Source organism: Doryrhamphus excisus, chromosome 11 (assembly GCF_030265055.1).
Source record: "Doryrhamphus excisus isolate RoL2022-K1 chromosome 11, RoL_Dexc_1.0, whole genome shotgun sequence".
Classification (NCBI taxonomy): Eukaryota; Metazoa; Chordata; class Actinopteri; order Syngnathiformes; family Syngnathidae; genus Doryrhamphus; species Doryrhamphus excisus.
The window spans coordinates 10,835,870-10,862,373 of record NC_080476.1 but is presented as its reverse complement, the minus strand read 5'-3'; the positions used below and the strand labels follow the sequence as shown (position 1 = coordinate 10,862,373).

The 26,504-nt window shown below is 39.8% G+C and overlaps 2 protein-coding genes across 5 annotated transcripts; both read left to right on the top strand.

The window, feature by feature from the left end:
* Positions 1-574: 574 nt before the first annotated feature.
* On the top strand, positions 575-10,655 carry tmem218 (transmembrane protein 218). Of its 3 annotated transcripts, none has more exons than XM_058087844.1 (4): positions 575-992; positions 1,835-1,937; positions 4,938-4,982; positions 10,371-10,655. In XM_058087844.1, exons 1-4 carry the CDS (start codon positions 883-885, stop codon positions 10,506-10,508), a joined length of 396 nt encoding a protein of 131 aa, XP_057943827.1. In that variant the 5' UTR covers positions 575-882; the 3' UTR covers positions 10,509-10,655. The 3 variants fall into 3 exon arrangements, with proteins under 3 accessions (XP_057943827.1, XP_057943829.1, XP_057943828.1); XM_058087846.1 differs by lacking the exon at positions 10,371-10,655 and adding an exon at positions 5,854-7,088; XM_058087845.1 differs by lacking the exon at positions 10,371-10,655 and having other exon boundaries at positions 4,938-7,088.
* Positions 10,495-26,504, top strand: robo4 (roundabout, axon guidance receptor, homolog 4 (Drosophila)). Of its 2 annotated transcripts, none has more exons than XM_058087842.1 (19): positions 10,495-10,808; positions 15,728-16,054; positions 16,848-17,005; positions 17,275-17,395; positions 17,594-17,732; positions 17,948-18,075; positions 18,896-19,008; positions 19,072-19,303; positions 19,381-19,502; positions 20,488-20,659; positions 20,734-20,928; positions 21,007-21,049; positions 21,139-21,251; positions 21,329-21,646; positions 21,780-21,875; positions 22,626-22,761; positions 22,955-23,170; positions 23,326-23,660; positions 25,210-26,504. In XM_058087842.1, exons 1-19 carry the CDS (start codon positions 10,613-10,615, stop codon positions 25,389-25,391), a joined length of 3,342 nt encoding a protein of 1,113 aa, XP_057943825.1. In that variant the 5' UTR covers positions 10,495-10,612; the 3' UTR covers positions 25,392-26,504. The 2 variants fall into 2 exon arrangements, with proteins under 2 accessions (XP_057943825.1, XP_057943826.1); XM_058087843.1 differs by lacking the exon at positions 10,495-10,808 and adding an exon at positions 10,830-13,733.

The following is a 26,504-nucleotide window of genomic DNA, read 5'->3' as shown; positions in this document are numbered from 1 at the left end:
ATTGTAGTACAAGGAAATAATTGTACTATGTTGTTGATATTGTGAAATTATATATATTTTTGGAATCAGAACAAAACTCATCAAACAAAAAACGTTTATATCCAAAAATCTGTGAACAATATGCAGTATAAATACCACAAAATAAGACAATAGTACAATGGTTGTAGTAGTAGTAGTACAACAGTAGTACAATAGTACAACGGTATTGCAGTATTAAATACAATTGTTTCATGCATACAATTCCCTCAGTTTGTAAAAGTGATATGAAAATCATCAATCTCAACACACTATCGATCCAATAATATCCTACCCCCAATTGTTGGATCGATCCGCCCACCCCCTTCCAAACGCTAAATACTGTTTACTCAATAATTTTAAATTTCTATACATTTTTATGTCGTTTTTCTTTTTTTATCACGTATGTAGTGATTCGGTTTTATTATAACCGTCAATTTCAGATTGATGTTTATGACGCTTGGATACAAAAGAATCGCTTGTCTGAGTAACAACATATGTGATTGGCTAGTTAGGATTTCAGCTATCCAATGAAATTCAAGTTTGCTGTTACTAGGAAGTGTAGGACGCGTAGAATGGATCTAAGGGCACAGAGTGAACTGCATTTGGTTTGGACTTGACTATTAGAAAAATGGACGGACAAAAGTCACATTTGCGTGAGCTAAACGTGTCAATATAAAGTATATTCGTATAATTAATGTACAGTTCCAGGGTTTATGTAGTGCACGAGTTGTATGGACGAGACAGCGGACGCAGCTAACCGAGTTTGCCCACATAGCAGTGCGGCGCTAAAGCTAACTCCAGCCGTGAGAGATTATATATATATACTTTTGTTTACTTTACGGATTTGTCCCATAAACTCAAAAAATGGTTAATACAGTCCTGGGAGTCGGCACAGGGGTTTTCGTCATTGCCGCTGTTTGGATTGTGGCTCTGGTGCTTTGCATGGTGCTTCTTCGAGCAGCTGGATCAGTAAAGTGAGTGCTAAACATCAACACCAACATTTGTTTTAATATCTCATACTTCCGCATAAACACTTAATAAGCACCCTTACCCTCAAATCTGATCACTTACACCTCGATAAGTGTAATTCCTCGATGCTTAATGTAAACGATATGAGTGTTAAAAGCATTTACTACTATTTACTTGTGTGGTGCTGACAAAGGACTTCTTCCAGAGAAATGGATTTAAGGCATAGAGTGAGTTGCATTTGGTTTGGACTTTATTCGAAAAATGGTCCATCCTGTGTGTTCCCCTGATCCTAAATCCAATTGGGAACATTTGGGGATGGATGGCAAGGAAGTTCAGCATCAAAACTGGCATCAAGCATGCCCAAACCAATTTTTGACGTGATTAACAAGAATAGTGCAGCTACTCATCAAATCATTTTTTTCAAAATTTTCTTTATATTTCACAGGGTTTCTGGGGTTTTTGGAGTTCTGGTCTTTAACTTGAGCTGAATTGCTTACTCTACATTTTGTTGGTGTCACTGCTATTTCTTATTTTTGCATTTTGAAACACTACTTAGAAGATCCAAGTCCTTAAAATCCAACAGTCCAAAATTAAAATTCTTCATTTTGATGTGAATATATGATCTTGCAGCTTTGTGAAGCCATCAGAATCGCATCATCTGCAGATAGCAGAATTGACTAAATGAATAATTCAATCAGATGCTTCCCACAGTGTTTGCGTACCGTGAAAAATTGTTCAAGGCAAAGCTCATTGAACGGTTCAGAAATACACAGCTGAAATTATATGATGTGTTGAATATTTTCAAGGTTGCAATCACTTTTCATGAAATGTGTGTGTGTGTTTCCAGGCTGGGAATTATCCCCATTTTCCTCTTGGCTCTCACCATCTCCTTGGCATTGGGGTTTTTCCCTCGGACTCCAGAGACACGACCTGCTTTCAAAGAGAGAGAGGTGAAGCTCTAGTCTACACAGATATGAAACAGGCTTGCACAGGCTCACATTTTTTTCTCCTTCTGATCTTATTCATCATGATAGGATGATAGAATTCAAATCTCTAGCGTACTCCAAAATGTTTATAATTTACATCGTATAGCTTTTATATCACCCATTCCTAAAGGAGATCTGAATACTCTCTAAACATTGCAACAAAGTCTCTAAGTTGAAACCACTCCATCTTTTAATATGAGATGTGTTACAAAGCAGAGTTACAATGCCATCTGCTGTACAGAGTTGGAACGGCAAGCTACATTTTACCGACAGTAACTCGCAATATCACGTTTCAATTATCGCTTCTTCACTATATTGCGTTTTTCAGAAATTAATTAATAAATGATTGCTTGTTTGTGCCATGGCATTGTCCGACATTCTCCTCCCATCTCGTGTGGAAGTGGTAAGGTTTTGTTCAATTTATTCAATATAATGTGTCCCACTGGGTTAAAATTGATCAAATAAAAGCTTTTAATGCTAACCAATGACCATAGTATGTGTAAAAAAATTGGAGGCGTTGACATTTCCCAGTGTGGATTTGTTTCCGTGTGACAGAGAAAGGTATAGCACAGTATAGGATACACAACCTATCCCAAAACCTTAATGTCATCTAGAATAGAAGCCACTATGTATACTGCCTTAAAAAGGTACTCGCCTTTTGTATTTACGCGTTTGCTTGTGTGCACTCGGCACACATGCTTGCCACAAAGGCCTGCTTTGGTTTATCTTAGTCCAGCAGCAGCAGCAGAGAGCAAACACCCCCCACCCCCCCTAATGTTGCCTACGGGTTGTGCCAGTAAGCCATCCAGATCTGCCAAGCAAGCTGCCACCCAATAGAAAAAGCAGAGAAGAGCCATGTCCTGGTCTGCTCACATTTTATAGTCTGCAAACCCAGATACCGACAGTGAACGAGAGAGAGCAAAAGAGAGGCAGCACAATATGACTTCCTGGATTTCAAACCACAGTTGCACCGTAAAAAGAGCGAAAGCTCGTACAGCTACAACATTTTGAAATATCACCATCTATTATCAGCCCCTCACAGCTGCTATGAATTGTCCAGTGGCCAATTATGAATTACTGGCAAATTAAGCAAACCGAATCCATAAGAAACCACATACATTAAACCACACTTCTTCCACGTACTCTTAAGTATCATTAACTAGGAATAGGACTACTGTTTCTCTGGTATTGTGGATGTACTTTTTGTTTCAACTTCAGGGGGGCCGAATCAACAATACTGTGATATACAATAAGTATATCACAGATCTAGTATTGGATTACAGCTGTCGAGAGCCACATTTTAACCCCCTAGCCTTGCCATTTTAGGCAACATTAATGCCACTATGATGTGTTGTTTCTTCCCTGCTGATGAACTATATTTAATAATAATAATAATAAATAATAATACATTTTATTTGTATAGCGCTTTTCAAAATACTCAAAGACACTTTACAGAAGAATGGAGTTGAATAAAGCAAGTAAACAGAGTAGAAGACACACCAAAATACAACATTCATTCGTTAATACACAGTTACACAGCAGTCAGATATAAAAAGTTAGATATTAAAAAACAGATTTAAAGAGGTGGGTCTCTGGAATCCACTTTTACTTTGCTCATGGTCATGACGAACATCACAGGTGGTCCTTCGTTACAACATTTTGTGGTTGTGAACGCGCTTCCATGAATAAATTAAACCATTACATTGGTCCTGAACCTCAAGATTGGCTTGTTCCAGCATAGGCGGTTGAAGAATGTCAACACCTCAATTGTTTTTTTTTTTACACATATTAGTGTCATTGGTTTGCATTAAAAGTTTTTATTTCATCAATTGTAACCCAGTGGGACACATAATATTGAATAAATTGGAAATTTGTTTTGGCTTTAGTAAGCCAAAATCTTACCACCCCCACACTAGATGGGAGGAGAATGTCGATCATTTATTAACCTTGATCATTTATTAATTAATTTCTGGAAAACGCTATTGAGTAATTACTGCGGAACTAAGTCACATCAATTTAGAGTAATTAGTGAGAAGCTAATAAGTAGTGGTTAGGGTTTTTTCCTCTTTAATTACTGTCATTTTGTGTACCTTAATGTAAAGTGTTAATACTACCACGGCAGTACGTCAAAGAAAAGTAAAGCCACCATCATGGATGTGAAAATGAACATCATAAAAAGCTCAGAGATGAGAAACAGCTACTAGTATTGACTGCATTATAGTTAAACATTGAATATTAATGACTGCTATAAAGGGGTTATGGATTCCATGCACTGTTACATATGCACAGAAGAGGAGGTTATCCTTCCAGATTAGACTGGGACAATATTTTTAGAAGGTATAAAGGCCTGCAAGACAACCGCAGGGGTAAAAGCTATTACTCTTTACTATTTAATCTCTGTATATCTACATTTAACTACAGTATATGTCCATGTATTGTGTGTACAGTGTGTGTGACTCGGGAGTTAATTTAGGTATAAGTTCCAATTTGTTTGTAACTTGAGGAACACCTGGATTTGCTTAAAATATTGACACTTACAATAAGATCAGAAAATGTTCACACCTTCTCAAGTGAAGACTTGACTGGGAACAAAGGGTTCCCAGTCAAGTCTTGTATAATGGTTCTCAGTAAATGCATTTGTCTGTTTGATCTTCAGTTCAGAACCAAGGTAATGATACAACATATTGCTTTAATCTTCTGTCTGTTGTTGAAAAGTACATGAAATGCATGGCATTATTTTGTTTTGATTCATTTTGCATCTCAATAGTGTGTAAGTCTTGTGCTGAAATTGAGTGGGCAAAGTTTTCAGTGTGTTTGTGGAAGCTCTATGCTGACACCTAGTGGACAAAAGTAAAAAATACTGAACTTAGGCGTCTGCTGCAATTTATTTGAAAGCATTTAGTCCAAAATTCTTATTAATTATCAACACTGAATATAATGCACTTTTTTTCCCCCCCTGTACAGATAGTGGACAGTTTGTTCATCGCTCGCTATGTGCTGCTGGCATTAGTAAGTGTGATCTTTCTCATAGCGTTGTTCATGCTGCTCCCATTTCATTTTCTTGAGCCCATCTATGCCAAAGCTCTGAGAACACGCTAGAACCGCCGTGGTCAGAGCTGGCAATGGATCGAATCCCTGATGTAAACAACCTCAAAGGAGGAGCCAGCACTTTTGTTTTTGTAGGGGCACAATTATAACTTTTTAAACATCCAGACTGAAATTCATAAAGTCACCTACATTGTATCATAACTGGAGCTGAAGGTTCCAGAACTGACAAGCCCAAGCCAGATTAAGTTCTTGTTGAAGCCGGAAGTTCATGCATTGGGTCAAGCTAAACACAATAACAAAGGGAGAATCCAAGGAAGTCATCAACCATCCAGGACTGAGAATTGAATATTTAAACAAATTGGGAAAGACAGAGGTGACGGAATCATGATGGAAAACTGCCCATAAACCTGAAGTCAAATCCTCATATTTGAACCTGTATGTATTATTGACCCTTGCAAGTACTGTACATATAGTATAATATAGTATAATGATTGAAACCAACAAAAAGAATGGTGCAAATAAATCACTAAGGGCCCAATTTTGATATTGGTTATATTATATGTCAACCTTTGTGATTTGTGATTTTTGGAGTGTCTGTGAATGCATCTTGCAATTCCCCTGGCAACACCCAGAGGAGAGGCACTTTAGCAGCTCCTGGGAAAGCAATAACCCTGGGAGTTAATTTAGGTATAAGTTCCAATGTTCAATAAAACTTGACAGACATCACAGTCTGGGAGTGGAAGTTGTTTATAACCTGGAGGACCACCAGTATTTGTCTTATGATCATTCTTCACCGGCACAGTGTGAGTTTATTCCAACAACTTTATTCCAGGTATGAATGTGATGCCGATTTGCGAAGCTCAATTACAAACACTATATCCCCCATCCCCCTGCTGTTGGGAAGCCTGGGGAGATGTGGAGGGGAATTCCAACCAGGATGAAGTCGAGAGTCTTAATGAAACAAAACCAATCCTCTTAGTTCCGGCCCACATCTCTATACTGTGGTCCTTTTTTCAACGCATCAATCCACTGCATGATTTCACACAAGCTGGGGAACTGCACATTTCAGCTGTACGATCTGGAAACTGTTGACCCGGAGATGACATTTTGCCTGTAATTGGCCCTTAAAGAAAGTGGCACTTGTTTTTTTTTATTGTAAAAATAAAACATTTGAAATAAAGTATGCTTCACACTCACATAAAAAGAATAATGTTCTTTTTCTTCAGCAGCAGTTACCTTAACTGAGGTATGTGAGGTCTGTAGTTCTTTGGCTGTTGCTGTGGGGTCTTTTGTGACCTTTATGATGAGTCCTCATTACACTGTGGGGGTCATTTTTGGTTGACCGGACACTCCTGAGAAGGTTCACCAATGTTCCAGTTTTTCAATTTTTTATTTTTTTTTGGATAATTGCTCTCACTGTGGGCGGCACGGCGGTCAAGTGGTTAGCATGCAGACCTCACAGCTAGGAGACGAGGGTTCAATTCCACCCTCGGCCATCTCTGTGTGGAGTTTGCATGTTCTCCCTGTGCATGCGTTGGTTTTTGTCCGGGTACTCCGGTTTCCTCCCACATTCCAAAAACATGCTAGGTTAATTGACGAATGTGAGTGTGAATGGTTGTTTGTCTATATGTGCCCTGTGATTGACTGGCCACCAGTCCAGGGTGTACCCCGCCTTTCGCCCGAAGACAGCTGGGATAGGCTCCAGCACCCCCGCGACCCTTGTGAGAATAAGCGGTAGAAAATGAATGAATGAATGCTCTCACTGTGGTATGCTGGAGTCCCAAAGCTTAAGAAACAGCTGTATAGCCTTTTCCAGAATGATAGATCTTTGCGCATTTGCGTTCATTTTTTGCGTTTTCATTTTTGTGTTCATTTATGATGCATTTAAAGGCTGCGGAACAAAAATATAACGAAAAAATATAACTCATGAGTATACGAGGATCTACTTTATTGACCTAGACTGGATTGCTTTTAGTATCTGCTCAATATATCAAAGTGCGGCACTCCTTGGAAAAAGTTACACACCCCTGAGCTAAACTGTATTTGCACTTATAATAGAGGACTTTATCATAGGGAGCTGTTTTTTTGGGGGGGCGGGGGGGTCATCAGCTCATTTATCTTGATTAAATAGTTGCAGTGTTTATGTTTACTGAAGAATCCCGGTTTACAATATCCAACAGTTTTCATTTCCTTGCATCCTTGTTCTCACACTCACTCCCGCTCTAATTTGCCTCTGTTATCTTTGCCCCCCCTCCCCTCCGCCCGCCCTACAACCATCTTTTTTCTTTGCTTTCCTCATTTAAATTTTTGTGACTAAACTCTAAATTCTGTCTCAAGGGAGTGGGAAAATGATCAGAACAAAGCATGTGGGACAAAGTCTTTGTGGTGTAGCCAGCTGGACATATAAAGAGATGGGGGGTGCCGGCAGGCGGGCCAGAGAAAGAGACAGCAATGCAAGGAGAAAGAGGTGTGAGCCCAAAGCTCAGGGTGCAAGGTTTGGAAACTACAAAAAAAAAAAAAGGACGTGTTGCGCTCCTCTCTCATAGATCCTGCATTCAGATGCACTCAAGCAGAACTTCTGGCTTGCGGTTCCTCGTCTGGGTTCTATTGGCATCTGTTTGTGACATGTACACCATCACCGCCCCACCCAGCTCTCAGCACACAAAAACCCCATGAATGGTCGGGTTATCGTAAAACAATGAGTCTCAGTTCCTGTTAACTAATCCTGAAAACAATGTTTACCACTTTCCAGAAAAGCTGGTAAATACACATTTAATAACAAATAATTATGAAATAAAAAATAGAACCCATAAGAAACCAGACCCATTTCTGCTGAAAGGAAAGTAATGGCAGGTATAGCACAGACTGGGTATAACACAGGGGTGAACAAACTACATGCGGTCCACCAAGCGTTTGAATCCGGTCCGCCAGTTGCTTTCTAAGGATTTCAACTTTTAACATACAAACTGGCAACAAGTCGAATGTCTTATTTAGTCAAGAAAACAACAAAACTGTAAAATTAAATTACATAGTTTAATGTGGTGGGCTGCACGGCGGTCGAGTGGTTAACGCGCAGACCTCACAGCTCAATTCCACCCTCGGCCATCTCTGTGTGGAGTTTGCATGTTCTCCCCGTGCATGCATGGGTTTTTTCCGGGTACTCCGGTTTCCTCCCACATTCCAAAAACATGCTAGGTTAATTGTTGACTCCAAATTGTCCATAGGTATGAATGTGAGTGTGAATGGTTGTTTGTCTATATGTGCCCTGTGATTGGCTGGCCCCCAGTCCAGGGTGTACCCCGCCTCCCGCCCAAAGACAGCTGGAATAGGCTCCAGCACCCCCTGCGACGCTTGTGAGGAAAAGTGTTAGAAAATGAAAGAATTAATGAGTTTAATGTGGTGGGCTGCACGGCGGTCGAGTGGTTAGCGCGCAGACCTCACAGCTCAATTCCACCCTCGGCCATCTCTGTGTGGACTTTGCATGTTCTCCCCGTGCATGCGTGGGTTTTCTCCGGTTTCTTCCCATAATATATCACTATATTGATGAACGGATGTGATATAGTGTGCATCCAAGTGTATATGTATGTGTGCATGAGGTGTATTCAGAAGCAGTTACTGTAAAGAGTTGTAATGACAACTGACACAGACAGTCCCATTATAATGTGTTGCTGAGCAAAGCACCGGGATCTATCAGTGGCATCTAAATGACTCTATTAGAAACACTGAGCTGTGCTAATTAAAATTGCATTTGAAGATAAATGATGATTAAGTGGTGTTTAATGACCAAATAATTGTGGTGGCAATGAGTCCCAATACAGAAAAGACAGCAACGCTTCAAAGTAGAACTAATATAAAATAACATTTGCTGCATGTTTATAGAAAGCTAATGACCCGACCAGATATATAATCCTTGCACCCTTGGCGATCCTGCACAAATGAGCCAACTGTGTTTCACATCAAAACGTAACATTTTTACATGTGTGAATTGGTTACTTTTGGGTTTGCTCATTATGTGCGAATCAAGCTGATGTACGAGTCCCATAATGTGTTGATTGCCAGGTTGGCAGGTGGGAGGTCTGCTTGTTGAATCGGTTTTAATCGTCATAATAAAAATAACGTGGTGGAGCAAGGCCCGGGCCGAGAGCCTGGAGGTCGGGGAGCTCGGTTATCCAGGAGAGGCTCAGAGGAGCCAGTTGAGGTGGCTCAGGCATCTAGTCCGAATGCCTCCTGGACGCCTACCTGGTGAAGTGTTCTGGGCATGCCTAGCTGGGGGGAGGGATTGTGTCTCAAAGCTACCCTGGGAAGGACTCAGCAACCCGGTCCCAGATAAGCAGAAGAAAATGGGTGGATGGCTTATGTTTCTTTTACTGTGATATCAATGCCTGCCTGGTGAAGTGTTCTGGGCATGCCTAGCTGGGGGGATGGATTATGTCTCAAAGCTACCCTGGGAAGGGCTGGAATGGAAATGGATGGGTTATGTTTCTTTTACTGTGATATCAATGCCTGCCTGGTGAAGTGTTCTGGGCATGCCTAGCTGGGGGGATGGATTATGTCTCAAAGCTACCCTGGGAATGACTCAGCAACCCGGTCCCAGATAAGCAGAAGAAAATGGATGGATGGATTATGTTTATTTTACTGTGATATCAATGCCTGCCTGGTGAAGTGTTCTGGGCATGCCTAGCGGGGGGAGGGATTATGTCTCAAAGCTACCCTGGGAAGGACTGGAATGGAAATGGATGGATTATGTTTCTTTTACTGTGATATCAATGTCTGCCTGGTGAAGTGTTCTGGGCATGCCTAGCTGGGGGGAGGGATTATGTCTCAAAGCTACCCTGGCAAGGACTCAGCAACCCGGTCCCAGATAAGCAGAAGAAAATGGATGGATGGCTTATGTTTCTTTTACTGTGATATCAATGCCTGCCTGGTGAAGTGTTCTGGGCATGCCTAGCGGGGGGAGGGATTATGTCTCAAAGCTACCCTGGGAGGGACTGGTATGAAAATGGATGGATTATGTTTATTTTACTGTGATATCAATGCCTGCCTGGTGAAGTGTTCTGGGCATGCCTAGCTGGGGGGAGGGATTATGTCTCAAAGGCTATAAATAACCTAAGAATGTGATGCTATAAATAACCTCACATAAACCTGATATATGTAATCCATTAAAATGTAATTAATTGGTGATGGGGAAACAGGCTTCTCTGTTACCTCCTCTTTTGAACCTCCTCATGCCTGCCTCCTCCCCCAGACTCTGACTTGTTCCTTGCAGAATGAATGGCACAGATGTTGGATAAGACGGTACCCCTTGGCTGCCTTTCCGGGGTGGAATCTTGTTTTTGTTGTTCTTTTCAGACAACTTCTGCTTACTCGTTCCTGTTTAAAGCAAAAAAAGACCCACAGAGGAGGATGACGAAGACCAAAAAGGAGCAAAATCAAGTGAGTGAGATGAAGGGCATCATCTTAAACCATCTTAAAAGCATTCAGATCTAAATTGTGCGGCAGTAAAGTTCCATTTTTCAAGAGTGTCGCAGCAGACGTAATGCAGCTTTTGGGACTGGCATCTCGGAAGTGAAAGCTAAGCCTGTGGATTTAGGATGAAGGTCAGTGCTTGGCTTCTCTGCGCATCCTGGCTCTACACGTGGGCTGAGTACTCTCAGAGGTGCAAATGTCAAGACCTCTGTCCAACAGAACCGGGAGATAAAAGGTCAAAGACCCGCTTCAAGGTGCATTTTGGTAATGCTCTTGGACACCAGCATATACATGTCAGGAGCAGGACACACCACAGAAAAGGTGAGCTGTTAAAACGTTTTGTAGACCTAAGCTGAGACATGTGGAATGATGCAGAAAAAGTATGCTGTTGTTAGAAATAGGCTCAGGGTGTCCAAACTTTCTCCAGTAAGGGCCACATAGTGACAAATGAAAGGATGCAAGGGCCAACTTTGATATATTGTAAAGATATGCTCAGAAGTTATATATATTTCAAGATAAAACAGCTATTATTATTATGACATTTTGTATTTTTTCCCCTATTTTTTGGCAGTTGTTTTTTTTTTTTTTTTACCAAATATTTGAACTTTGCATTTACATAATATTTGCCAATTTTCCCATCCTAATATTTGGATTTTATTCCTATCAAATTTTGACTTTATTCCTGGAATATCATAACTTTTTCCTCACATATTTTTCCAACTTTCTAAAATGACAACTTTATTTTGTTTTGCTTTCCTCAAAATATTATGACTTTTGTTGTTGTTGTTGTTATAATATGACTTCTGGGAATATGACGTCAGTTTTTTCTAGTTCTGCTGTTTGCTCCAACTATTTAAACGAAATTTCATCTCATAATATGACATATGTATGACATTATTCCCTGATATTTTGGATTTATTCTGGGAACATTGCAATGTTTGTCACAAATTACTTTCCAAAAATGACAGTTTTATTCATTGTTTTGTTTGTTTTTCATATTACGACTTTTTTTTTTCACTAATACAAGAGCATAGAAGGTGCAAAATAAAGAAGTTATATACACTATAAGCTACATGTTTATTGCAGGGTTATTGCACAGTTTATTGCACAGTTATTGTACAGGATGTCATTAATCTTTTCCAAGAGGCCCGACTCAAACCAAAACAGACTCTAACCAAAGCAAAGTATCCCATAGAAATTTATGTAAATAACACTAATACTAAACTTTTCCAAATTGCTGTCATTAAAAGATAACTAATTAATCAAATTTAACACTGACACAAACACGGGTTGTATTTTATTCTCGATAAAATGGTTCCGTAAAGGCGCATTTAGACAGACACAGGTTGTATTTTATTCTCGATAAAATGGTTACCGTAAAGGCGCATTTACAAAATTGGTTGTAAACTCTTTGTAAGGATGCACTTTGAGCAATCCTGCCTTATTTGATAAAGCAGTTGCCAAATATTTACGCCTTATGAAGAAGGTTAGCTTTTATCTTTAATGCACTTACTCCGCTCTCCACTCACTTTTTATCACATCGCTCACTGGGGCTGACAAATTCTTTCTTTTGCTTCACTCCCATCCCACCATCCTTCCCTATTCTGCCACTTGTTCTGACCTTTAGTCCTCATTGTGAGCGAGGTTCCTTCCCATAAGCACACGGCGGCCCTGCATCAATCTCATGGATTCTATTGAGCCGGGTTTCATCCTTCATCCTCGCTAAACCTTTTGTTTGCGGCCTGAAAAGCTGGCTGATGTCGGGGACCATCAAGCCCAAGTTGTTGGATCAATATAAACATCAATCATTCGGTCCAAGGTCTTTCTGCGCCTCAGAAAAAAAACAGTTCACTAAACAATCCTTTCTTTATGGCGGTCCTTAGAAGGAATGAGCTTGCGGTAGTTCACTTTTTTCTGGGTCGTGGTTGTTTTTTTTCTCTGGAAATTTGCACTGCAATGGGAGTGTTGTTCTCATCCTGTCAACTGGGAACTCATTTGGGTTACTTTCTGACTACTATTATTTTCCCTTGTCATGTAGTGGATAGAGTTTAAAATCGCAAAATCTACATCAAGACATAAAAACCCATCAGTGCTTAAAATAAAATAATGGTGGAGATATTAAACACTAGACTTTTTCCACTAAAATACGACTAATATATATCATAGATGTGTACTGTTACAAAAGTAATTAGTTACAGTTACAAATTGGCATGTCCGATAATTATTGGTACGGACTCCTTTCTAGATGTTCCAGAATCTGCACCTATTGCAGCTTTATTTCCTTGGATTTCCAAAACGGTCTGTTTTAATGTTTTCTATCCACGGCCCGCCTTTGTGCACGCCCACTCCGCTGTGATTGGTCACACTCAGCTTGAAACAGAGCATTCTTATCTGAAGCTATGGCGTCGTTTACCACAATAATACAACTTTCTAACTACATTTCTAGGTCAGAAAAGTGGAAAAATCGTAATAGGTGCCCTTTAACTCTCTGGGGTGCCTTTAATTTACCACCTTTTCGGGGCTCTAGAAGACAAGAAAGTTTCTCCCCAAAAAACTGTGATAAAAACACAATATATTAATAGTTTTGCAGCTTTTTTGCTGCTTAGATCGCTCCATCAACTTGAGTTCTAAAAAAAAATGTAAATATGTGTTTTTAGCCCTTCAAATGCCCATTTGATTCAATTATGTCACTGTTTTTGCTTAGAAAAAATATAAACAAAATTTTACACATAGTACTCAGGTATGCAGATGTGATCCTGCGGGGAAAAAAAAGCATCAGAATCTATTTTATGTATAGTTAAACCCTGATCTTTGACCTGTACAGCCCCCTAAAAGTTATTATGTGGGAAAATAAATCATCATAATAATTACGGTAATTAAATCACACTTTTTATTATTAGGTTTTGTTTAACTTTCACTTTGTTATTTTTAATTTCAGTTTCAGTTGTTTCATGCTGTTATAATTTGAAAGGGGTGGTCTTTCATTTTACTTTGAAAAGATCGCTGACAGGAAGTTGATTATTTCAGCCGAGTGTTGCTCGAGCAGCCGGTCAAGTTTTTACCCCCACAAGGTTTTCATACATTCTCGGCTATATTTGTATATTTTGTAAGAGTCTATATTTACAATAAGTATATATAATCTCGTTAAAAAAGAAAAAAGAAAACACACATTTGAAGATATTTAATGAGCGATGACTAGAGGTGATGCCAGGCTGTTCTCTGTGATAATTACACTTCTTCTGACAGGTAAGTCTATTCAGTATCTTTGTTTACTTCCGTCTTCTTACATAAGGTAAAGCATTAGCTCCTTTTAATGTAGCATTCTTACATATACATCGTCAAATAAAATGGCAGACCATGTCCACTTTAATTGATTAAATGTTATCATGGTGTGTTTTTGGGTAGAGATCGACTGATGTTTATGTGGAGTTCACCCTGTTGTACCAGGGTTAATAGTTTTAGGAGTTTATTAGCTCTTTTGAGGATTATTTTAAAGCCATTTAACAATTATAATGCTTTATTATGGACCTATAACAGTCCATGTTATAGGTCTTCAGTAAATTCATATATGTACCATAACTCTGCTCCAAAAAGGCATACTGTAATGAGATAATGAGATAAATGTGGCTGCTCCAGTAGTGCATGTGTTGTTTTATTTTTTTTTAGCTTCTATGTATTGCTATGTCAATGTAATCGACCCAAGGCCTTCAGAATCAAGAGTGCTGGCCCACATCACATATGGACACCCCTTTTTTTTCAGATTTCAGATTCACCTCACAAACCCAGAAGCCAAAAATGCTAATATGATACATAATACATTTTAGAGTTGTGATGATTTGGAATGAATAAATGTTTCATTCAGTTCCAAGTACATTTATGGTACTATGCACAACAATATTGAAAAGAAAAGCGTATAGTATCCCCCCTATCATTTTCCTTGAAGCAAAAATGGGTGTGGGTTAAATAGGGTATTGTTAGCTATTTTTTTCCAACATTTCCGGCCATCATAAACTGAGGACGCTGAAGAATAATGTCTGAAGAATAACATTTGACCTGGTTACTTTGTATTTATGTTGAGTTTTAAACTGGGGTTTGATTTTAAATGAGGGGGAGTAGTTTGAAATGTAATCGTGCATAAATAACTGTATTGATTCCCCACACTTATGCTATTTTCTTAAGTTTACAAACAGCTCAAAAAAGTCCATGTGAGGAATACTCAACTGTGTATTTTCTTTGGCTGTAAGCACACTGTTCTTATGTTCTTTTGTTAAGGTTGATGTTCCTGAGCGCCTTGAGCTTCCTGTCTTATCAGGAAGCTCATCGGTCTCCGTTTCCTTACTTGTGGTCATCCAACTCTGCAGGAAATTCAAACAATGGCATTCCTGCTAGCTACAAATTTAGACAATGACTATGTTTACAAGCACACAATATTCCCTTTTAGACGGTGGTCCATAATAAGCGGCTCGTTGCCACATCCAGTCCACCAAAGCTTTTCTTTTGGCCCACCAAGCATCATCCAAATAATGCAATTTTTTATCGAGAGCCACGTTAGCTAATGTACGATTTTACAGCAGCATAAGCAGAGTACAAGAGCATAGAAAGTGCAAAATAAAGAAGTTATATACACTATAAGCCACATGTTTATTGCACAGTTTATTGCACAGTTATTGTACAGGATTTTTTGAGCAGTTTATATTCCTATCATGAAAAAAAATGCATTTAGCTGTGTGGTATAGGTGAAAAGGCGTACTGTATTTTTATTTTATTTTGTTTTTTTTCCCACATATTTAAACTTTTTTCTTAAATAAACTTTGTCAATTTTCTTTTCAGAATATTGTGACATTATTCCCATAATATCATAACTTTTTCCCCAAACTAATTTTCCAACAATTATTTAGTTTTGTATTTTTAACTTTAAAATCAATGTATTTTATTTTCATAAAATTAAAAACATTTTCTCCCTAGAGTGTGATGTTTTTCTCATAATATTTTGGCTGTAAATTTCTGTTGGTCTTTATTTTTATATTTTTAACTTTTCTTCTCACAGTTAAAAATATATTTCCGGAATATTTTGACTTCTTATTAGATTATTACTTTTTTTTGTACTTCTTGTAAAATTACTACTCATTTGTCTAGTTTTGTATTTGTTTTTTTAATTTTCTTGTCCGTTAGGTTACACAGGAGCATGGCTCTCTGCAAATCAGTGCCCGATTAACAAATTCTATCTTGCCATTTCACAGGCTCCAGAGTTTGTGCTGATGATGCGCCCCCCCGCATCGTCCACCACCCCTCTGATGTGGTGGTGAAATTTGGGAAACCCGCCACATTCTCCTGCCGGGCGGACGGCAACCCGAAGCCGACCATCGAGTGGCTGCACGATGGCCAGCCGTTGGAGGTTTCCAAGGGAGATGGCCAGCTACAGCCCATGTTTTTGTCAGATGATAGGCTCTTCTTCCTGAGTGTGGGTGTGGGTAGACATGGCCAGTCCCATGAGGGCATCTACACCTGTGTGGCCAGGAACAGCGCGGGCACGGCCGTCAGCCACAATGCATCACTGCACATTGCAAGTAAGAGGATGACTGTGATTGTCGTAATTATTACATTAGGCCTCACATACTTATTCATCTATATTTTAAAGTATAAAAGAGTCTTGAACCAGTCATGATGTGATATATATATATATATATATATATATATATATATATATATATATATATATATATATATATATATATATATATATATATATATATGTATATATATATGTATATATATATGTATATATATATGTATATATATATATGTATATATATATGTATATATATATGTATATATATATGTATATATATATATATATATATATATATATATATATATATATGTATATGTATATATATATATATATATATATATATGTATATATATATATATATATATATATATATGTATATATATATATATGTATATATATATATATATATATATATATATGTATATATATATATATATATATATATATATATATATATATATATATATATATCACAATATTGACAGTTACTATGGTACCCATTATGTCATTGTTGCATGAAATAAAACCATTACCATTATCATAACCATTACCAAAATGTATATGTATTCACCAGTAATACATAGTAATGTAGGAATCGGAATCACTGTTTTTTGCCTCTTTGCAACTATGGTGCTTTCAAGGACCACTATACAAAGTGCAAAAAAATAGGCTTTTTTAACAGTAGTACATAAATGAACATGTATTATCGAATTCAAATCATAAGCTTTTAATTGTTTATGGGCACTTTTGGTTTTTGCACATGACCTTCAACCTCTGTATTGTTGTAGCACTGCAAGACGCGTTCACTGTGCAGCCCAATGATGTCGAGGTGGCTGAGGGAGAGGTGGCTGTCTTAAACTGTGGACCGCCCGTGGGACACCCAGAGCCAAATATAATGTGGAGGAAAGACGGACTGCCAGTCAACAGCACTGACTTCCACTACACGGTATGCTTTGCTTCAATGAGTGAGATGTACACATCACTTACTAAAAGTCTTGCAAAAGAAGCATGTTGAATACATGTTTTCCCCATTGTGAATCACCTGTCATGCACATGTACTTGTATGCATTTATTTCCCGAGTAGGTTTGAAGTGTGTGAAGTGTGCACAGCCTGGGTTTCAAAAATGACTCGGGTCTCATTCTTTTCTAACATGATGCAACTCTTACATGATTTCTTCCTCCACTGCTCTGTGTGTGTTTTTGTGTGTGCTACAGGAGTTGAATGGGAAGCTCATCATCGATCCTACAGAGAAGAACCACTCCGGTGCCTATGTGTGTGTGGCCAGCAACACTATGGGGGTGCGAGAGAGCAGGGCAGCGCGGCTCACTGTGCTCGGTTTGACGTCTCTATAGCGACTAATAATGATGTGGCAATACAATACATGGGCCTGACTTCACAAATATGCTCTTAAGAATCTTCTTGAATAGACCAAATTCATCTTTAAGGACAGTTTGTGAATGAGGCCCCAATCATTTCATGTGTAATACAATGCAAATGAAATTTAATGTTAAGAAAATATTTGCTTCTCTGTAGCAAAACCTGTTTTGGTGCTGAAACCGGAAAATGTGTCGGTGAGAACGGGGGAGTCAGCTCAGTTCTACTGCCAAGCCAAAGGTGATCCTCCACCTGCTGTGGTCTGGAGCAGAGAGCAGGGACCACTGCCCAATGGCAGGTATTCACAAGAATAGAGAACAGGCTAAATAGGTGTAAAATATGCTAACACAATGGTTATTCAGCTACAAAATAAACCTAAAATAAACATGAACAGAAAAGGTGTCCAGTGTTTATGTAACATAAACAGTTTTTTCATTTATAAGTCGCTCTGGAGTAACAGCCAACCTATGAAAAAAAGTGTGACTTATCGTCCGGATTTTTTTTTTTTCACAGGTATCTTGTGAACCCGGACCAGACACTCCAGATACATTACCTGACCATCCAAGATGCTGGCAAGTACACCTGCACTGCAGTCAATGATGTCGGTGTGGTCAGTGCTACGGCGAACCTACTCGTTGAAGGTAAATCTATGCCAAGATACATTTTTGTTCTGCCCCAATCTGTCTCATTTGTGTTTCATGGTGATATAGTTAATCTTCAAACAGTGAATATAATGCATAAGGCTAAAAATAACCAATTACCTAAAAATGCCATCCAATACTTCTCTACAAGAGAGGAGAAATATGATCTCAGGGAAGAACTACATTTGAAACACTTATATGCTAGGACTACGTTAAAAAGCCATAGCATTTCAGTATGTGGAATCAAACTATGGAATGGATTGAGTAAGGAACAAATAAATAAGGAATAAATAAATAAATATAATAATAATAAAATGGCAAATAATAAAAACTTAAGAAACCACATATAGTTGGTGGGTAGACAAATTATTTTTTTCAGATTAAAATTAACAAAGTATTATTAGAGCCCTGTAGACATGACAAAACACGACTATAGTCACATTTATACTCTTTTTATTTACAACATATTGCGCAACTGCAGGGTCTTGTGACACATGCTAACTCACAAACTGGAGAGCTAGCGACCTAAACGGTAGCCTTCAAGTTATTTCCTTTTAAACTTAAATAGCCAAAAACTTACCACTTCCACACGGATATGGAGGATAACTATTAACAGTTATTTACCCTTTAACATGAACATTAATCAAACGTAATCATTTTTTCTGGGTACATGATACCATACAGCATCCATATCAAACTTGCGCGGGCCGCACTAACATTAAACTTTCATATCAAGGCGGGGGCCTCAAACTAGTGTGTGGCCCGCAGGACACTAGTTTGAGACCCCTGGGTTACATTGATTCTTTATGTTTTTATATAGCTTCCAGCACAAAACAGAAAGACCTCCACAAAGAACTGTCAGCCCTGCGTCTGACTCTAGAGAATGTCACCATCACGGCCCCGGGGTCCAACATGTCACAAGTACAGTGGGCGGTATGTAAACACAGATTCAGAGAATTTTACAGAGAATGTCGACTTATACATGCTTGTTTTCAGCTCCAGTCCCTCCAGACTCAGCCTCATTACCTGGATGGCTTTGAGGTTCTCTACCGTTCTCTGTTACCTGCCAGCTCAGACTGGGTGGCAATAAAAGTGACGGTGCCGAGCTTTCAAGCACAGGTTGGCCCTTTAAAGAGAGGCTACAAGTACGAGTTTAAGGTTCGCCCGTACGGCAGCGACTTGTACGGACGGGAGAGTAACACCCAGCTCCTCAGAGTCCCAGAGACAGGTGAGTATTTGTACTCATACTAAGATTTGACTATATTCTTCAAATTGAATGGTTTCTGACTAATGACTTATTCACAGTGCCCGGTGCCGCTCCGCTGGCCGTGTCGATAACTGTCAGCCATAATCACAATAACTCTATCCACCTGAACTGGGAGCCTCCTCCTTCCGACTCCCTCAATGGGATCATCCAGGGTTACCAGGTAATCCCCAATCACCGTTTTAGACCTTACCTTCATAGTGATTTTTTATTACATTTAAAATGAAAGTATCCGGGCGTTAGGAGCTAGGAGACCCGAGTTTGATTCCACCCTCGGGCATCTCTGTGTGGAGTTTGCATGTTCTCCAGGTACTCCGGTTTCCTCCCACATTCCAAAAACATGCTAGGTTAATTAGCGACTCCAAATTGTCCATAGGTATGAATGTGAGTGTGAATGGTTGTTTGTCAATATGTGCCCTGTGATTGGCTGGCGATCAGTCCAGGGTGTACCCCGCCTCTTGTGAGGATAAGCGGTAGAAAATGAATGCAATTTTTAATGCACATTTAAGCAAATTGTACTTACTCTTGGCCTAAATTAAGATTTTTTAAATTACCTAATGAAATGAACCATGCCTAAGTTTAGTCAAATACAAATACAAGGCAGAAGAAGTATTATTATTGTCAATGCAGTTCTGTATTGTATCAGCCGCTAGGTGTCAATAATTGTTTAGTGAGACTAGACTTGTACTAAACTTATCAATGAGTTTGCCTATGGATCATGTTAGCTGTGACACTTAAATGGCTATTGTAATGACGCTAATACGCTGGAAGTACTCAAAAAAAAGGTACTGCTAAGTCAACTGCTGAGTCAACATTAGCTTGTTTATGGCTAATATGTTGTATTTTCTTTTGATTATAGCGACTATGTTTGGTAATACAAATGTAAAGGTGATTCTAGGGGTGTTAGTTCATGTCTTGAGTACTCTAATGATGTTAAAAAGCATATTTAGAAAAGAGATCAGAAATGGGTTTTCTATGACATAGCTATGAAAATATTCTATTTATCAATATTGAATCCTACTTGGTGGGAATTCAATTTAACATGTTATCAAAATCACAAAGCTGTGGTTTTTTGTGATGCAAATACATTTTTCAGCCAAAACTCAAAATTGACATTTTCACTTATCTTTCCATACTATTCTCCTCAGGTATGGTGTGCGGAGTCGGATGAGCAGCAGTACCAAAACTGGACCGTAGATAGCAGCCGACGCAGTCTTGATGTGTATTCCTTGCAACCAGGGAAACGCTACTGGATTACTATTGCCGCTGTCAATGGTGCTGGAATAGGAATGCTAAGTGACCCTCATGGATTTGTCATAAGTAAGAAAATTGACACTTGAAAAATGATTTTCTGTTTATTTGATGAGGCTAATATATATTTCTGTTTATCTAAGACCCACAGCTGGGATTTACCTCTGAGACAGACAGGCAGTCCAGACTGGATCAGTCTACATTTGTGGCCCTGCTTCAGGACCCCATACTGATTGGCAGCATTGGTGCCCTCTTGTGGTGCTTTTTGATGATTGCGGCTGTCTGCCTTCTAAAACGCCACAGCAGGATGTGTATAGCAGGACGTGAGCGGGCTAAAAGTATGCAAACAATATTACAAAATATTAAAGCATTCACAGTTAGACAAATGTAGGACGTTTCTCTGATTTTCTCCACAGGTTTGCATGGACTCGCCACTGAAGATCTCTTCATAAATCACAGGTAAAGATGTGACTTTTATACCAACTGTTAAGTTGTTTGGAAAAGCTAGAACTCTCAAAATCCTGAAAGTGTTTGATTATATGATTCAGGATAACAGCACCAGACTCTCCTTGGAGTTCTGTGGCCTGGAGACCAGCTTTGAACCAGAAGTACCAAGACCTGTGGGCTCAAGGTCACAAACATTCAGGGATCAGGAGTGCAAGTGAGTATAAATTTGGATCTGTACTCGATCTAACCGATCTGCAACATTCCATTCACATCCAATCCATGCTTCACCAGGCTTTCCGGTGCCAACCAATAAGGAGCCAAGCTGCATGGACTCAGCTGTTCCTGTTGTGACTGACAGCTGCAGTGTCTACGGCACCTTTTACGTTGACCTGATGGGAAACGGCCTGAAGACCTTCAACAGTCCCGGACGTTGCCCTAAAATGCCTCACGGTCTGCCCCAACAGCAAGGAGCTGAGACCATTCAGATCTTCACTCAGCCTGGACCTGGGACCTCGCTCCTCACTAGTCGGGCCATGTTACCATGGAAACAGTGCATACGACCTCAGCCCAAGATGGGCGTGCTGAGGGAAAAGAGGCACATTAAGCAAGGTGGATGTTTATTATAATATTATCACATTGTTTATACTACTTTTTGGTTGTCTTTTCCTTAATTCATGTGAATTTTGATGCAGTGATTCTCTCAGGACTACAGTGTGTGTGTTGTGTGTGTGTTAACTTGCAGAGTTGCACGCAGTGAGCAGTGTCCCCATCGTAGCCAACGCGGACCAGGCTGGTCCAACTAGTGTCTGCAAACAGAGATTTAGTCACGTCCCATCAGGTCAGCCTAGTATAAACACTCATCTCACTTCTTCACTTCACTTCACTTATCTATCTATCCATCCTTCATCCATTCATCCATCCATCCATCCATCCTTCATTTATCCATCCATCCATCCATCTATCTATCTATTCATCTCTCCATCTATCCATCCATCCTTCATCCATCCATCCATCTCTCCATCCATCTATCTATCTATCCATCTATCTCTCCATCCATCTATCTATCTGTCCATCTATCCATCTATCCATCTATCCATCTATCCATCTATCCATCTATCCATCCATCCATCTATCTATCCATCCATCCATCTATCTATCTATTCATCTCTCATCCATCCATCCATCCTTCATCCATCCATCCATCCATCCATCTATCTATCTATCTATCTATCTATCTATCTATCTATCTATCTATCTATCCATCTATCCATCTATCCATCTATCCATCTATCCATCTATCCATCTATCCATCCATCCATCTATCCATCCATCTATCTATCCATCCATCCATCCATCCATCCATCCATCCATCTATTCATCCATCTCTCCATCTATCCATCTATCTATCTATTCATTTCTCCATCCATCCATCCATCTCTCCATCTATCTATTCATCCATCCATCTATCCATCCATCCATCCATCCATCCATCCCTCTATCTATCCATCCATCCATCCATCCATTCATCCATCTATTCATCCATTCATCTCTCCGTCCAATGTAATATCATGTATATTGGTCTGTCCAGAGTATAATGGAGGTGCTGGCTGTCCTCGGCTGCTGCAATACTCTGCATCCCTGCACCTATTGGACACGTGGACACGCCCACCACTGTTACACTTGGAGGAAACTGCAGACACTCACAGTGTGACCTCAGACGAAGGGTAAGATCAACACATCCATCAATTTTCTACCGCTTATCCTGATCAGGGTCAGGCTGACCTCAGGCAGAACACATCCTGGGCCGCTCATCATTTCCTCATCACTGAGTGGGGGGCTGAAGTCGGCCATGACTTTTGGGGGCAGGAATAGCTCAGTCCGTAAGCAGCGTCTACATGTGTGTGGTCTCTCCCCCAGATCCAGTCGCTCCACCAAGATGACAGTAGACCTGGGCTCTCTTCAGTCAGTGTGTGCTACCCCGGGCTACCACGCACAGGCGGGGGACGCCACCTCCAACGACAGTCGCCCCCCTTACAGCCACCTGTCCACGTCATCCTATATTGAAGAAAAGGGTGGCACGCTGACAGCGCAGGAAGCCAATCAGTATCTGGAACTTCACGCTGAGGAATCTAGGTACATGAAGTTGTGGGGCGGCCATTTTTCTGGACGACATGATGCTAACATGATCTTGTTTAGAAATGTAGAGCTCTCATCGTGAATTATATACCTGCTATGTTGGTGTTACATATATTGCCGTACCTAAGCACGTCATTATCGTATCTCATCAGTGTCCTTTCTGGGCAACATGTCCCCCGTCTCCGTCCTCTGACCACCGGCATGACCTACAACGCTGACCTAGTCCCGTCCGCCCAAATGGACCATAACACATCCTATCAGGTCCCACTCATCGGGTTTCACCGCGCCCGCCTTCAGAGCTCACCTTCCTCCTGTTACAGCGAATGGGATGGCTCCCTGTGGAACACTTGGAGCTCCATCACAGATGGGAACTTTGCCAGCGCCCGTACGAGCCTCATCAGCTCAGTGGACAGCTGCTACACCAATGACAGCAGCAACTTCACCCACTTTGTGACGGCGGAGTCCGTTAGTGGAGCTTCTTTGTCAGGTAAGTCAATTTACACAACAATCCAGTAGGGTAATACTACATTTATCCACTGGGTGGCGCCCTCAGCTCAAAAGTCCCAACTATTCATACAGCCATGCAGTCATCTGTCAAGGTTTGCCTCTTTACCTAATATGTGTCGTCCATGTCTGAGTGGGTTCATCGATGGATATGCACGAGTGGCTCCATGTTGGAAGATAAGAACCTTTGATATCTAAGGCGGCGCAAGGCAATTACTTTCATTCAGCAACTTTAATCCATCACCCTCTCCCATCGTGACACCTCATTGGTCACTCTGTGAAACCTTTGTCTGTATTACCAGAGAGTGTTTCAGTTCTCAGGAAGTCATAGAACTTATACGTAAACTATATGTAAATTGACACATAAGTCAGAACAATACTTTACTTTTATCCATGTGGTTGCACACTGGAAGGGACGTTGCAATAGAGGGAGAGGCAAGGAGGAAGTATAGAGATTTTGATGGTGGTTATTTCATAGCCGATCCTTACCGTCTTTATCTTGATCATGTTGGCAATGTGGGGCTGAGTGGTGAGCGCGCAGACCTCACAGCTAGGAGACCAGGGTTCAATTCCACGCCCTGGAGTTTGCATGTTCTCCCTGTGCATGCGTGGTTTTTTTCCGGGTACTCCGGTTTCCTCCCACATTCCAAAAACATGCTAGGTTAATTGGCGACTCCAAATTGTCCATAGGTATGAATGTGAGTGTGAATGGTTGTTTGTCTATATGTGCCCTGTGATTGGCTGGCCACCAGTCCAGGGACAGCTGGGATAGGCTCCAGCACCCCCAGCGACTCTCGTAAGGAAAAGCGGTAGAAAATGAATGAATGAATGTTGGCAACGTTTCACGTCCTAATGGTCGATGTGTCCGCTTCTTCGTGTGAGAGACACAAAGACAGGGGTCAGCAACCCACGGCTCCAGAGCCACATGTGGCTCTTAAGCTTCTTTGTTAAGTTTTTTTTTTTTTTTTTTTTTTTACACCCGAGTGTGGAAAATATGCATCTTTGTTATGATTTTTTTTTTATCTGACTTTCTGTGAGACCCTATACTCGATCGACTCTGATACCCCAAAATTCCCTCCAAATGTGGCAGTCAATCAAAATCTTTGTAGACTTTGTAGTACTTTGTAGTACTTTGTAGTAATTCGCTGCACATTTCTTCAGGCGTCAGGTATTGAGGTTTAACCAAGATGATACTATCATTAACTTATGAGTTAGCATCCATCACACATGAACACTGTGCTTCTATTTATTGTATTCTGATGTTAAAACTGAACAATTAAAATTAAAAATATATTTTTACCTACATAGATTTATAAGATGTTTTTAAATCATGTTTTGCGGCTCTTAAGTGAGCTGAGGGGGTAAAACGGCTCTTTTGATTGCCGAAACCTGCACAAAGAGGTGATGATGAAACTCCACAATAGAAGACAGCTTGAAAAAAGGGCCACAAGGTGGCAAAAGTGCACCTTATAAAAAGTATTGTGTTCCTGATCAATAAAAATATAAATCATGACCGTATCTTTTATGTTCAGATTTCTCTCCGCCCGCCTCCCCTCTCAGCGCCATGTACCCGTCATTGTGTGCCGAGGGCGGCTCAATCAGGGATCTGGAGACTGTTCCTGCATGGGACTGGAGCAGGAACTGGATGGAGGAAATGGAGGCTCAGTACAGCAGCCGCTATCCCGGCAGGAATGCTAAACCTTTTAACACGTAGGGCGTTCTTACAGCGTAGGATAATTCATTATTCTTAGAATCATTCAATATGTTAACAATTGACCGAAAACTAACTTTATGATGTTTGGAGCTTTTGATGCATGATGCTTTTCTCAGGTTGGCTTATGGCCTCATCCTACTGTTTTTATGGTTTTATTGGAAATAGGCACTATCAGGCACTTTCTCATGAAACTGCTGAGAATGTCCTTTTTATTATTCATTTTTTATTCCAATATATTTTTTATATTATAATAGTTCCAGTGCTGTGCCTCTTCCTGAAGTTAATGCAAGAAGTACATGGTAGAAGTAGAAGTACATGGCAGCACTTTTTTTTTTTAATTCACATTTAACTGAACTAACTTAATACTATACCGCAAGCTTGAGCACTACCAAGTTTGTTTTTTTTCTTGATGTTTTAACGTTCCACACTTGACACAAAGTATATATTGTAGTTTTCTGTGAAGGAAATCTTCCTCGCGTTTGTAAGTTTTGAAATGTATGGAAGCCTGTTTCCGTCACTGAAAAGAGAAAAAAATATCCCAAAGGTAAGTCATAATTATGAAATAAAAAGGCCAAATTACCAGATGAAAAAAATGACGAGATAGTGTGAGGTAAAAAGTCAATATTTCTAAAAAAGAAGTCTTAATTATGAGCTAAAAAGCCTGAAATTCTGACATCAAAAGTCATAAGTATGAGGAAAAAAACTTTAAATTCAGCCATGTGTGAAATAAAAAGATGACATTTCAATTTAAAAATCGAAATTATAAGATTAAAAAGTCCCACGTATGAGATACGTCAAAATAAAAAGACAGGAATTGCCACTTCCTGTCTTGTGCTCTTATTTTGGTGTGCTGCACTTCCTTTTATGGGGACGTTGCAGCAGCTTGACTCCAGTGTAATTGCACACAGCTGGTGGCAATTCCAATCAGGGAGGTTTAAAAGCCTCCTGATTCATTACGACCGACTGGTGTGGCTTCACCTGTCATCACCTCAATTACGTTTTTATGTTTTTTATATTTTTGTGTTACCTCTGCTGGTTTGTTTTGCCGTCACGGAGCCTTTTTCCTCTGTTTCCTTTAATAAAATACTCAATAAAACCATTTTTTACATGCAA

Coding starts and splice junctions, on each gene's coding strand:
- robo4 (XM_058087842.1), top strand. CDS start 10,613: ATGAAGGTCAGTGCTTGGCTTCTCTGCGCATCCTGGCTCTACACGTGG. Junction 21,876..22,625: donor ATTTAGTCACGTCCCATCAG/GTCAGCCTAGTA, acceptor TGGTCTGTCCAG/AGTATAATGGAGGTGCTGGC. Junction 22,762..22,954: donor AGTGTGACCTCAGACGAAGG/GTAAGATCAACA, acceptor TCTCTCCCCCAG/ATCCAGTCGCTCCACCAAGA.
- tmem218 (XM_058087844.1), top strand. CDS start 883: ATGGTTAATACAGTCCTGGGAGTCGGCACAGGGGTTTTCGTCATTGCC. Junction 993..1,834: donor CGAGCAGCTGGATCAGTAAA/GTGAGTGCTAAA, acceptor GTGTGTTTCCAG/GCTGGGAATTATCCCCATTT. Junction 4,983..10,370: donor GCTATGTGCTGCTGGCATTA/GTAAGTGTGATC, acceptor TGTTCTTTTCAG/ACAACTTCTGCTTACTCGTT.